General features: G+C 33.2%; 1 protein-coding gene across 2 annotated transcripts in view; it reads left to right on the plus strand.

Annotated features, from left to right (window-relative positions):
* The window catches only part of LOC106042138 (cilia- and flagella-associated protein 47), a 308,071-nt gene that overhangs the window by 147,760 nt on the left and 145,545 nt on the right, over window positions 1-14,766 (plus strand). For both annotated transcript variants that reach the window (XM_066980338.1, XM_066980347.1), the window contains exon 49: window positions 9,472-9,583. In XM_066980338.1, the coding sequence (XP_066836439.1) occupies window positions 9,472-9,583 (112 nt within the window). The remainder of the gene's footprint in view (window positions 1-9,471; window positions 9,584-14,766) is intronic.

Genomic DNA, 14,766 nt, shown 5'->3' on the forward strand with positions numbered 1-14,766 from the left:
AGGATGTCATCAGCATTATTTGCTGTATCTGCAGGGGGAAAGATGCAGAAGAGAGGGGAAAGCCTCTTTGAAGATAGAACTCTGACCAACAACTTGTTAGAAATGCAAAATAAATATTATTTATTTACCCAAAATTGCATAGCACAAAGGGCAACAGGAAAAAGAAGTAATACTAATTTTGTTGTTGTTCAGTCCATGCTGCCTGATTACTGTAATTTCTGGATAGTCTGTTTTGAAGCTGAACACAGCAATCTGTGATTTTGTTTTTGTTAGTTTCTTTTGCAGGCAATTGCTGACAGCTTAATAACTCCTCCTGGCTTTTAGTCCAGCATCTTTGGAATTCCACTACATAATGAATGATTATGTGGAGGAAATCATGGTGGAAATAGAGCAAAGATAATTACCCCCCCCCCCCCCCCCCCCCGATAGTTTTATAATGTTTTTGAGTGGATATTTTGGAATTTCGTTGGGTTGCAAATAACTTCATTATTTAATTGGTCATTTGATTGATTAGTCCCTTAAATCCTCCACTGTTGTAGTGCATCCACTATCAAAGTGACTTGTCATAGATAAGCTGAGATGTACATGACATTTTTAAAAAACAGAAGTACTTTGCTGAAGTATATTTGCTGAAGTAAGAAAACTCAGCCTAGATCAAGAATAGTATAAGATGTGCCAGTAGCTGAAAAACCTCATAATTTATTGACATGACAATAAAAAAAAATTACTACATGATAGTAATAGGGAATTCAGGTGAATTAATACTTGGGTAATTTTGCCTTTGAGGTGTAAATTTAGTATCGCTATTCCATTTTAATAACTGAATAAATTAAACTATTAACCTAATAAAAACTCATTTCATTAAAAAGTTAATTACACTGTATATATGCTACCCTGTTTCTCTGTAATCACAGTATGTATCTTATAACTTCAAAGCAAAAAAGGTACTACTGCAAAAGTGGCTATTGAAAATTAAGTCTGTGAGGAGGAAGAGGGAAATAATTCTTCCTTTTATTCCATTAAGAAAGCCTTCTTCCCTCTGAATAATGCTTTTCCTATATCTAACAATATAGACTGCTCATACCTGGAGCAGGAATAATGCATGGTTTGTCTGTGCAACCACTGTTATGTATCAAGAGAGTCAGGGAGGGAATAAGTGCCTTTGGAATGCAGTGCTGCAAGGCTTGTGTTTTACTCCATCAGTCTACCTTTAAAATGCTAAGCAAAATACTTTCAGTACCCACAAAGTTTTCGATGATTAAAAAGACAATTTCCATAAATTTCCTTGAAAAAAAAATGTGAAAAAAATTGAACTATTTTCTGCTGATTGATATGTAAACCCTAGGGACATACTGCCACTGAACTTGTTCTACAGACTATTACAACAAAAAGACTTTCTCATGATTAACTTTCCCCTGGGTCTGAAAAAACATCACAACAGAATTCATAAAGAATTTTTGCACATAGAATGTCAGCCAGAGAGTATATCCTTATCTGATGCTGAATAATAATAAGGTTATAATAAGGCTGAATAAGGTTAGTGATTGCAATGTAAGTGGATTTTAGTGGCTTTAAAATTAGATACAAATTATCCTACAAGAGTAGAAAGTGTGAAGTAGTTCTATAAAATCTGATCTGTCAGTCTAATGACAAAATTTTTAATACAATTTTCTTTTGATTTTTATATAAAACTCTGTATGCTGGATATAGATAACAGAATAGTGTGTTATGGTTGCTTCTAATGACACCTTTGACAGTAACTTTAGCTATAAAGGTGCCTCATTCTGTCAAGGTTTGGTTTTGCACTAAAAATAAAAATAAAAACCAACAGTATAACTGTTTTTTCTTTGCACTGTTCAAAATAGATGTCATTAAAGTAAACCTTCTAGAGGAATCTCAAGACTAAGTTAAATTACCTTTTAGGTATTAGGTTATACAAACTGTTAGTAATTTCAGAAGCACTGTAGAATACATATATAATCAAAAACTATACAATCCTCTTTCCTTCCATGCCTTTTTTTCCCTATTTTCTCTGTATATTCATTTCAGATCTTCTTTACAATGTAATTGAAAGAATGACATGAAGGATAGAAATTTTACAGCTGTCTCAAGAAAATAAAATCATATACTGCAAAACTTTATTGAGGGGCTGACCTGTTTAGGTTTTGTCTTTTTTGGAGCTGTATGTGCGATTCTCGGAGAATAAATTCTGTGCAACTTGAGTAACCTCATTGCTGAAGTTCCAATACCTTCATCAAGTTTCTGTTCTTTAATCACCACAGGTAAACCTGTATATCTCATAACCATTCTAATTTTATCTATACTTCTAATTTCAGTCCATTTGGTTTCTACGTTGCCTCCCAGCACTTCTGTAACAGTCTTCCCTAAGGGCAAAGCATTCTTCACAGCAGTGATGAATAGTACAAAGAATGTAAGAATAACTGTAGTTGGCAGCTTTTGTGCGTCTTCTGGTTATGAAATTATTTAATCAAGTAAGGATGTGGTAAGGTCTTAGGTCTGGCATGTTTCTTGAAATGGGTTAGTGGTCTTGACAGGTCACTTGGATGGACTGTGTGTCTTGGTTACGTAGCACTCTTAATAACTTCAGATTGCAGCCGTACATGGAAGAATTAAATTATTTAGGGTATATACTTAGTGTATATAGGTGTTTTATTTCATTGTTGTGAAATGCTGGTGGAAAAATAAAGGTGATTGCAAGAATAAGTGGATTCCTAGTAATTTAGGAATTTACAATGTATGGGCTGAAAGAAGATGAGGGAAAGTAACAGGGGCTTCTTTTGAAACATCTGTTATTCTTGAGACAGTATTGAAAAAAAAATTGGTTATCAGATGGATCAGTGACTGTCACAGCGCCATTTTCAGCCCAGTGTCATAGAGCGCTAAATTTTTAGTAAGTTGAACCTATCAATATTTTTAAATAGTCTTGAGAAACAATTCTTGAAACATTGAACATATTACTGTCTAACTTGGTTTTACCAACATGCAAACGGATAGTGGAATTAAAGCCTATTTAATTAAATTCTGTACATCTTTTTACCACTTTGGCTAGAAGTATCAGCTGACATTTTTAAAGTTATGCATATTTTGTTATAAAACTCTGGAAAAAAATACTTTTGCTGTAATCTTGAAGAATGGCTTTCCATTCCTATTCACCTTGAATAACCATAGTTCAGTTCTGCAAAGTGGTTTTAAAATCTGTGACTAATAAATTAGTTTAAAATTATAACATTTAAAAATTGGCTCCATTTATGCTTTACATCTAAGTATAAATAATAACTGGAAATGTAAGACAGTGGAGAATTCTATTATTTAAAAATAAAATCCTTGGAGATGGTTTGATTTGAGCAAATTTTCTGTAGTGCCACAATGATAACTGTAATAATAATTTACATTTGGGTTTCATTGTGGTATCCTACAATTCTTGTTTTCTGAAGTTAGAGTAAAAGGATGCAACATATGTTGTGTGGGTTTGGAGAAATTTGTAGTTGCTGAAAGCCAACAATTCTTCACTGAATTGATTGTAGTGATTGCATGATAAATATTAAGGCAACTTGCACAGCTTTACTGTTTCTTAATTATGCTACAGATTGTCTTCCTAACAAAACATATGCAAATAAGGCATCTAATTTTGTTACCACTTTGAAGGACTGATAATGGTATGTAGAACCAGGCTTTAAAACAAACAAACAAAAAAATAGAAGTTCTGTTCTATCTCAGCTTTTTCTGTTATTACTTTTTTTTTTTTAATGCGTGTAGTACCAAAGTATTTTGTTATGTTATTAACATAGTCTTACATAGCAAAACAAGAGAATTTTTTTTTTTTAAATGAGATTTCAGTCAAATATTTTACTTTGATCTTAAGAAGTGAAACTTCTTATTTTATGGTCTATTAAACTCCTTTATTGTGTTTTCTTAATTAAATTGCAGTGTCATGGAGCTTGGGCTTATACATTCTTCTAATGTACTTAATATTAAATATTTTTAAAATTATTTATTTTCTATTTGTTACTTTATTTCTTGATTTATATTAAATTTTTATTAATAAAGAAGACCATTCTTCCAAAATGTCTATATAAAGGGGTATAATTTATACGTAAACTCTGGGAAGAATAAGTTCATTATTTTTCTGAAGATAATAGATCTGGTAGGAAATAGGGATAAACATCAAAGTTGGAGTTGTTGTTCTTTTTCCCAACTCACACAGTTAAAAATTATTTCACCCACTAGGTCACTTAATATATTTTCCAATGATTACGTTCAAGAATGCTAGAAAGATGTACAAGAATGAAAGAACCACCCACAGGAAAGTTTTTACAATACAATATTAATATTGCTAAGATTGATTTTTGACAATAGGATGCTCATAAAGATTGTAGATAAGAATCATTAATGTTACATAGATTCCACGTTCTTTAAATTGGTCAATAAAGAAAGTACAGTTATTCATCCTTGATAACAAATTCTGTGTGCACATATGTATAGATCCATCTATTTCTATCTGTATAAATACTGTGTGTATGTGTATATCTATACGCACCCACCTTTCGTATGATTCCACCCTAAAAAAAGCTTAATTTCTTGGTATTGAATGGGTATGGAACACAAGATTTCCCTTGTCTTGTGCCATGGTTGACAAGAGTTTGTGAGAGCACTCCTCCACATACCATTTCCAGTTAATGTACCAATACTGATGATATGTGCAAGTTCTTACACTTTTCTAGTGTAGAATCTTCTGTAAATGCCACAGTCTTACCATTTTTATCTTAGCCTATTCTCCGTATCTGCTGGGATACCTTTGAGACAAGGTTCTTGTCTTTCAGGTTTTATTTGATCATTTTTAAATTAGAAATATTTCCTTGAATTTAAGACTTCTTTCACTAAATTCCATTTAATGTGTCTGTCACTGTTCATAATTCCCTCCTTCCAACTTAGTACAAATGCTAATGGACTACCACTCCCATGAACCAGTAGAAGTAATTTAGTACCTTGTCTCCTTTGGGATAGCTTGTAAATCGGAAGTGATTTTTTTCGCTGTTATTGATGGAAGAGACTCTAAGCCCTATTTTCCTAACAATAACGACCCGCAGCAGATTTTCTTAGGCACATTCAGGTACCTTTGGGAGTATGGTTTTGAAGATTATTATAGGATGTAAGGTTACGTAATACTATATCTGAAACTAAAATTGTGTCCTACTCTTACATACCATCCTCATAAATATGCATTGTAATAAGAAATAGGTCTCTCTGTAATATTTATAAGGAAGTTTACTTAAAACTCACTATATATAAGTTCTTTCATTGCTTCACTCCAAGTTTTCCTTAACATTTATTATTACAGTTATTCTTACAAAAATCTGAATTTTCCAGATTTTTTCTATGTTTCTCCTTCTCCATGTTTTTTGCTTTCTGAGTGTTTCTGGATATATTTTTATTATATTAATATGTGTGTAATATGTCTACAGATAAAGTAGACAGGCATTACACAACATTTTACCATATTGGAACCTGAAACCTCTGTGAGCACTTTTCATTCTATTCTGTTAGATTCTTAGTATGAATTCTGATATGAATTTAAATTGCCTTGTGTACATGTGTGAGTGTGAACACATATTTAGTATCCATTTGCTGTCTGAGGTTGATTCTTTAGTTTCAGTAATGCAGTTGGTATAAATCAGGTGGGGGCATCAGAGCAAGACAAAGCTCAGTGTAAGGAACATCTAAAAGATAACTAGGAGTGACTGATGTCTGTCACAACCCTAGACCTTTTCAAGATGTTGGAGGTAGGAAATAATATACAGTGAGAACTGTTTGGAGACTGGAGCTCTTGAGGTGTGAATAACTTAAACAGTAGAGACAAATATGTTAATTACAAAGATAAATGAATAGCAGCAGTTAATTAATGATAAGATGGTGAGTATTCATACTGGTAGGCAAAATGAGCACTGCGGAGCAGTAATTATACTAGTGAGTATAAAGACTGTGACAGGAAAGGTGGTAGAAGACTGAGGGCAGTATGTTATATGCAATTTTTAACATGAATATCTGCCAGAGAAATAATGAAATGAATAAGTCTTGGGTGCATTTTAGAACCTTACTTTAATATTCATTATAGTCAGTATTTGATCCCCAAAGGCTTTATAATGTGAACATGAAAGAAACTAAAGAAAATAAGCATTTTTATGAGACTTACAACTATAGTAGTTTAAGAAACTCTTCTGTGGCTGTGTGCCTCCTCTTGCATTTCCAGTCATTTAAGAGAGTCCAATGTGATGTTACAGGAACAGCCAGAAGCATCTCCTGGGAGTAACTCCCAAATCAGTTCATTTACTGTAAAATCTTGAGTGAAATTTTAGTCAGTCCATTAGTCTTCATTAGTCTTTCAGACTTTTTAAAGCTACTGGATTCTGGCAGCAGAACACAATGGAGCAAGCATCTATTTGTTAAAGTTCTTTCCCTTTAAAATTAACTGTATCTCACTGGAACCAGAATTTAAGCATAATTGCTCTGGTAGTTCTGCTCTTCTGGGCTGATTTTTTTTTTTTTTAAGTCTTTTTATCAAGATCTGTCTCTTTGTGGAAACACTTTTCAATATATAGCAGTTAAATGGAGGAAGAGTGGTGAAGCACTGGTGATGGTGACATAAGCCTTTTCAGTATGTATTAGAAGTTGGAGTACATTATGTCAGGATGTTCTGACAGGGAATGCCAACAGGGGAAATGTGATATAAAAGCAATTTGTGTGTAGTGGTGGTGCTGAATATTTGGGCTTGTGAATTTGATAAAATTATGAACAGAACTGTGACTTTGGCACAAAGGTTTGGATAGTAATGCAAATGAATTGACTCAGCATCAGCTTATATTTATACTTAATATGGAAATAGACATTCAGATTTAAGGTTCTTCATCTGAAACTCCAGATCATAAGGGAAACCTTCACTAATCAATTTTTGTTTGTAATACCCAAGTTTCATAACCTCTTTTTTATTGTTCCAGCATAGTGTTCACAAAACTATGTATATAATTAGAAAAAAATGTTAAATACTATTCTGCTCAGAGATGTTTTATGTCTGAATTTTGGGGGCATTTTGTCATTTCAGGTGTGCAATTTTTTTTGCCTTTTCATTTCGTACTTTGTGCTTTTGTGTAAACAGAGATAGAATTCCAACTCTGGCTTGGTTTGCATAACTTAGAACAGTCTTACAATCTTCCTAACAGCTAAAAGAACTAAGGAAAGCTGTCTGTGTCCTTTCTGGAGAATGTGGGAGAAGGAGGGTACTGTGCACTCTTTTACCTCACAGACCCAGTTCTCTGATATACTTTTATATATATTAAGTATATATACATTAATGTATACTTGCATATGCATTACTAACTTCACTGTAAACTGAAATGGTCTGTAAATGTAAAGTTGCACCTAATTTATAGTTTGTCTTCCATAAAGTGAAACTTCTCCATTCTCAGTGTGTAGCAATTCCTCCTTTCCTGTGGTTTTTTTATAATGAATCTCCAGTTACTCTACTCCTTTATTAATGATAATGTGTCTGTCTGGTCTCTCCTGTCTTCCAGTCCTCTTCATCTCTATTTCATCCTAGTCATGATTACAGAATGTTCCTCTGTTTCTCTTAGGCTTCAGTCCTTGATGAATTATATTTCTGCCACTTCTCTTTCTGCACTGACTGCATGTCATCCCTTCATCTGACACTACTTGCTGATTTTTTATGTTTTCAAATGACAGAAATCTGTTTGACATTTCTGTTTTCTTTGGCAAACTGATCTTTCATTTATAAGCCATAATTTATACAACATATAGTCTAAAATTACTTGGTTTTAATCATTCAAATAGAAATAGTTTTCCTTCTGGTGGTACAGAATGCATGTAGTTCCTATTGCCTTACTGAGCATTTTAAATATGTCTCATTCATAATGGAATGTTAACCATTATGTTCTATTTAATTTCATTTGTTGCTTTGTCACAAGACTGAAGAATTATTTTTAAAAGTATATAGAATCATAGACTAAGGAAAAATCCAAATGAAATATAACTCTATAGTTGGTAGCTTTTCCATGACTTTCAGTAATCTATTCAGATTGCCTATTAAATTTTCATAGATAAGGACTACTTAAAAAATACAGCTTTATTTTCTGCCTGTCCTTGTTATGTCATAATTTTCTGAAAAGTATTACAATAGGAGAAACTCTCCATAGAGAAAAAGCACTACAGAAGACAAGATAAAATTTCTTCTTTTTTTCCTCCAGAAAATATGAACAAAAACATATTTAAAAAAAAAAGGGAACTTTGAGAAGGAAAAAAAAACGGTCCATGCATCTAATGGTTTTACTGTTGCAATGAAGATCTTTGGATTCAGGTCTTCCACTTGGATACTTGACAGGCTAGCTGTCATCATTAGTGAAATTAACAAATAAGCTGGAAAAAAAAATGAGCCTTTCAGACATGGCTCATGCTTTCACTCAAAACTCACATAACACAGAACCAATTTTTCTATTTAATGTAGTTAGAAATTATAGCGTGCTACAGTACTACTTGATATCCTGAAAATATTTTTTAAAGGATTCTATGCCCGAAGTGGAAGATCCTCACTTGCAGTCAGATGTTCACTGCAGAAATTGCAGTATCAATTTAGAACATTGTCACTAAGCACCAGTTTGCTCCATACAGTGCCAGAAGTAACAGAATAGGGTATGTAAGCAGAAGCATTCATGCAATCCATCTGCTGGTGTTCTGTACAGCCAATAATTTAGGCAGATAATCATCAGGTATGGTTTGTAATGCCTCATACTTAAATGTCTGTTCCATGAGCAGATGATCATAGAGTCTGTTTGTAGCAAACTTATAGGAATGATGAAGAAATGAGATGCAATTAAAAATACTCTCAGTCTATATTCCTGTAATCATTACAGGGTACAAAATCTGAAGTTCAGCATAATAAAATTGCACTTGTCATTTTACTGTTCAAATAGTTGCTATGCACACCATTGTGTATGTGGCAAAATATGACATATCAAAAAAGTATGGTTTCATATCACAAGGTGTAGCAATTGATGTTAAAACACTTCAAATTTTGCTTTGCTGTATCTAGATAGATGACAACTGTTGATTTCATTGTTATACTTCTAAAGAAAACATACGTAAAATATTTATGGCATGACTGTGCAACTCTACTCATATGCAAGTAGTTCCATAGTCTGAGTTACTTCTACTTGAGTTGACAAGTGACTTCAAAATTTATACTTGATATGATCTGTATATGTTACCTCTACTCTTATAGTATGTACTTGTTTCATGTACATAAAGGGTAGGACTTACCAATAGCAAATTTAATATTGTATGCTACATTTCAAAGAAGGTAGAATGGATATTGTTATCTGTAGTGTTCTTGCAAACAGTAACTTTCTTTTGATTATTTTTCCTTTTTGTGAATTCTCTTCACAGGTATCTTCAGATCTTTCAATGGTGGGTGGTGCACCAATTCTTACTGTGGAACCAGATGACACGGTCGCTTACACTTTGAGTGTATCTCCATGGAGACGAGGAATCTTTCAAGGTACAATGTAGAACTCCTATATCCCTGTAAATTAACAGACAAAGTCTGTTTACATTTAATGATTTCTGTTCAACATAAGCTTTCTTCTGGAAGTAATACTATAATTACAGGTGACACCGTTTTTTAAGCTAGCTCATATTTTTTAGTTGTAAAGGTATATTACTGCTAAAAATGTGGTTAGTACTTCAAAAACGCCAACATTACATCCAACTTCATGTATTTAATTGATCCCATGGAAATTGTCTTGATAGCAATTCATGTGTTTGAATTATCACCAAGTGCTTGGGTATAAACTAAATTTTCCAAAAAATGTTGAATAGCTGTGGTTCTCCTAGTACTGCTAGAACCAAAGATTTAAGGGAAGAGGCCAGAATTTGATTATTTCCCTTGATTAAATTCTGATTTGTTACCCACAAGGCAAGAGTAAACACATAGAATGTAGTGAACTACAATTCTTTACTTGGTACTTTAAATGTATAAAGGCTAGGCATGTCTAAAATTAATTGCAAATAATTTGCATCAGTCTATGTTTATGCTGATATTCTTATGAAACAGTAGCAAGACTCTTGCTTGTTTTAACTAACATCAGTATGTTGTGTTTAATGTTTTGTCTTGTAAAGATTATTTAAAAATGAGTATTTATTTTAATAATTCAGACTTCATAATTTTCAAGTGCTTATTAATAGCTCTACAGTTCTAAAATCCTACAAAATCTTAAAAGCACTATTATGAAAATGTGGCTATACAATCAGTCTTTTTCTCCCTTTTAGAATAGGTATTGTTGTGACTCATAGCAGAGCAAAGTTTTGTAGTGTATGAGGAAGGGAATTATGGAAAACAAGGAGACCATCTTTTCCTTAAAGAAACTGAATATTGCTCAGGAAACCTAGATTTGAACTACCTCTTAAACAAAAGGATTCCTCATATTGGACAAATCTCTCAATACAAAATGCTCAGTGCATAACTTTGATTTTGTGGGTCCCTAACTGCAAATACTTGATTCTGCTACCTTCTTAGACAATTGAGATTAATGACAGCTGTTTTCTCAGCATTAGACAGCCATTAAGTATTTTCTGTGAGGATGCCAACCTAGTTTATTATTTTGGCCATTTTGGTTTTAGTATCTGATATGTAAGACAGGTAATAATACCATCTCAATTTGCAGGTGATTTGTGAAAATAAATGAATACTTGCAGCAAAGCTTGGTCTAGTCTCACAGGAAAAGTTCAGTATCTTCTTGCTAAGTCTGTAGCCCTGAGACAAAATTCATTTTCTCTGAGTAGGAGTCAGCTTTCAATGGAATTTGTGACCATCAAAACTGTTCATCAGAACATAAGGGTACACTATATTTTAACTTACAATTTTTCTTCAGGCTTTAAAGATTTAAAGACTATCTCCTTCTCACTTATCAAATCCACAATTCTTTTATACATGCTGAAAGTTTCAGTAGAAGATGTTCTGAGGGATCTATCACACAGCACTTTTATGCCAGGTGTTAAAAGCCATACCTTCAAAGGGAAAGAGGTGGCACATTTGGACTGTCATCTCCTATGTTCTGTCATTCCTAACTTCTATTACAATGGTTTCCATTATACTTGGAAGTATTACATGTTAACTGAGAAAGAAAGAGAACAGTCAGTCTCCCTAACCTGACGGAATGGCTCAAAAGCTGGATAGTCACATATGCTCTTTTTTTTTTTTCTTTTTTTCCCAGAAAACTGTTCAGATATATTTTATGCCTTCAAATAACTTGATAGAAGGCTGGTTACTCTTTGAAGAGACACAGAGCCTAGTTATCTACCATCCACTCCCTGGCTCAATGCTTGCTTTAATCACTGCTTTAGGATATCAAGTTCATTCTTCTCCTGGAGCAGGGACACTTTCAGTTACATCACAGAGATTTGTAAATGTACTCTAATCATTCAGCAGATGTAGGAAGGAAGAGAGGTGGAGGAAAGAAAGGCCACTGTTGTGGGTTTGACAGGCAGAAGATAATTTTGCTGTCCGATGTTAGATGTGATATAAACTTAACTACGAGATGTCCTATCTAAGGTAACACCACTTAGGAAGTGCTTTAGTTTATGGCTTCAGGTGGGATGGAAGTCAAACTGCTTCATACTGTGCAAGTCTGGGAAGTCATATTTGTTCCCCAAAGCTGAATTTTCACCTTATAGGGTAGTTAAGTGGAAATGTCAAAATGGAGAAATATAAGAATTTTTGGTACTTGTAGGAATTTTCGGCAGCCAACCTGAAGTCTGTAAAAAAAATAAATTTGAGCCAGTAATAGATACTTTAGTGCCCATGAAAATGATGGACAGTTTATGAATATTTTAAAATTAGCAGATAAACTCAGTTTAAAAATGTGTGCCATCTGCAGTGAAAATTATTATTTTTTATTGAAGTGCTTTGACAGATTTAATTGAGTACCTTGCATTAAGTTCCTTGAATAAATTACATCAAACCAGTTACCTTTATTGATCAAGACTTTAACCTCAAAGTTATTAATTCTGTTTGTTTGAGAACTGTTTTCCACAAGGAAAACAAGCTGAGTGTCAGCAATTATAGCACAATTCTTTACTGATTTTTCGATTATGCAATTGCTGGATTATCAACAGAGTAGTTTAGCAATTCAAGTTAAGCAGTTACTATAGTTCTCCCACTACCTCTTGAAATATTCTTTAGCATTAGTAATTTACAGTTCTGGAACTTTTTAAGCATTCCAAGATTTGCCACAAATAATTATTCAGAGTTCTTCAGTCAATTATTTCAATGCTTTTGAGATCACATTTGGTGCAGAACTTGAAGTATTTGTTGGTTTTAATATATCCATGCTTACTGATGAAATAAAAACCTTTAAGCTATGACTACTCATGCTCTGTCCCTCTCTCTCAAACACAGTGTAGTATTCTGAAATACAGACAATTGGTAAAGAAAGCCTTCCACTGTCACTGGAAGCAATAACTTTAAGAAAAAATTGGTTAAATTTTAAAATGAAGTGAAACAGAATATTCTCTATTGTAAGGAGTTTTTAGGATTTATGACTTTTGTGCATTTCAGCATTTACTCAAATGTTAACTCAAATGTTTAATCAACAAAAACATTAACTCAAATGTTTTAATCAACTTGATCAGCTGCTATAATTTTGATTTTATTTTGCTCATTTGATTATAATTGTTGATATGACAAATACATTAGGATATTATTTAAAATTAATGATAAAATTAATTTTCTTGCATTTTTTTCTAATATTGTAATGCATTAAATCAAAATTATACTTGGTTAACATATTAAGACATAAAATTAGATTATTCTAAAATTAGAATTGGTCAGTATTTTTCTTAAGAAAACGCTTTCCTATTTTTCCATTAGGTATAATGCCATCAAAATATGTTCTCTTCCATCAATACTTGCATACCTTGACCATTTTCTCCAGACTTTATTCATCTGAGATTTCCCTAATGATTTTTTAAAATTGTATTTATACATGTACCTTCCCTCTGAAGACTTTTAAAAAAAAATCAATAGTTTCTTGAAATGGCAGTCACGGTCCAGCTTATTCAAATACCACTTCTGGCTTTGCTACTGTCATCAATTTTTAGGAATTTAGAGAAATTTTCTATTAAAATATTTTGGTTGTTTGGATGTTCTTCTCTCTTTTCTCTTCTCTCTTCTCTCTTTCTTCTTTCTTATTCTTTCTTCTTCTTTGGATAGCATAGATTTTATTTAAAAAGGAAACAAAATCTGGAAATCTAATATTTAATTTAATATTATACTGTTCTTTTCTCTGTATTTGAGTAAATACCTACTTTAATCTCTCTTCCCTCTCTTCTCTTTCCTTTCTTTGCTCCTCTCCTCCTCTCTCCTCCTCTCTGCTTATTTCTACTCCTCTCCTCTCCAGCAATCTGCAGATCATAAATCATGCCGCCTTGTAAAAATTCGGCGTAATATTTCTCAGTATCTTTGTCTTTGTCATGTCAAAATTGCCACCTGATGTAGCTACCATTGATCCCATCATGAACAAATGTTGATTTGTTCAACAACCTCTTCTAAAACAACATTGTGCATCCTTAGTAGCATTTGACTTTGTTATGTTTTGTTTTATTTTTTTTTTATGTTTTATTTTGACTTATGTTTTATTTGTGCCCCCCCCCCTTTTTTTCTTTTTTTTTTTTTTTCTTTCAAGAGTGACATCCTTCTAGCATACCATTAACAGGACTGTAGCTATGAGGCCATTTTATAAAAAATGATCTTTCTTGAGATGAAGTGTAAATGACCCTGGTTTATACTGGTGAATATACAGGAATCTTGATCAGTTGCTGGTGCTAATGTCACGGTGGCTTCCTGAGCCAGGTGCTCTATCTCCTCCTCACTGCTGCTCCCTTTTCTAGGTCCCATGCAAACCTTGCTTGGCTTGGTCTGGGGCTTCTCTTCTTCCCTTCTGACTTCTCCCACCATCTTCTTGAGGCTCAGGATGTATGTCAATGCCTTCCTTTTATATGTACCCGCAGATGGGTAGGGTATACCCAGCTACTATTTCTGCTCCTCCAATGCATTAATACGGTTTTGGCAAACATATTGTGAAGCTCCTCCATACTTATATACAGTGAGGAGGAGCATATTGTAGAAAATGACCTCAGAAAGGAAAAGTGAAAATGCAACAGCTCCTTGATTTAACTTTAGGTATTCTTCCTATTAAGGTGGTAAATACAAGTAGTCAGGGAGCACAGCACATCATCTATTACCACTCACCTATCCCTTTCAAAGCCGGAGAAGGAAAAAATGCCATTAAATGTAGGTATTCTTAAATCAGATTGTTCTGGGACTTATGTAAAATTATATTAATTCTTCCTTTCAAATTAAAAAAACTCCACTACGAATAAATTTGCCAAACCCTTAATATGATACAGTTGCATAAATTCCCTTTGAGAGATCCTTTCACATGAATTCTAAGGATCTTGAATGGGAAAATTTCATACTGTATAATATCATAAAATAAGTCACTTCCTCAAGTTAGTTTTTTGTCATACATATGAGGCAAGAATTAAACCTGCAAAATATATTTATTTAATCTTTGAAATTCTGCAGAATGTACTGAAATACTGAGGGACAGTCATTTAGATAAGAATAATATTGATATCCAGCATTTCCAAACAGTTGTGTTGATTTAAAAGTCTGTGTCAGAG

This window comes from Anser cygnoides, chromosome 1 (assembly GCF_040182565.1).
Source record: "Anser cygnoides isolate HZ-2024a breed goose chromosome 1, Taihu_goose_T2T_genome, whole genome shotgun sequence".
NCBI lineage: Eukaryota > Metazoa > Chordata > Aves > Anseriformes > Anatidae > Anser > Anser cygnoides.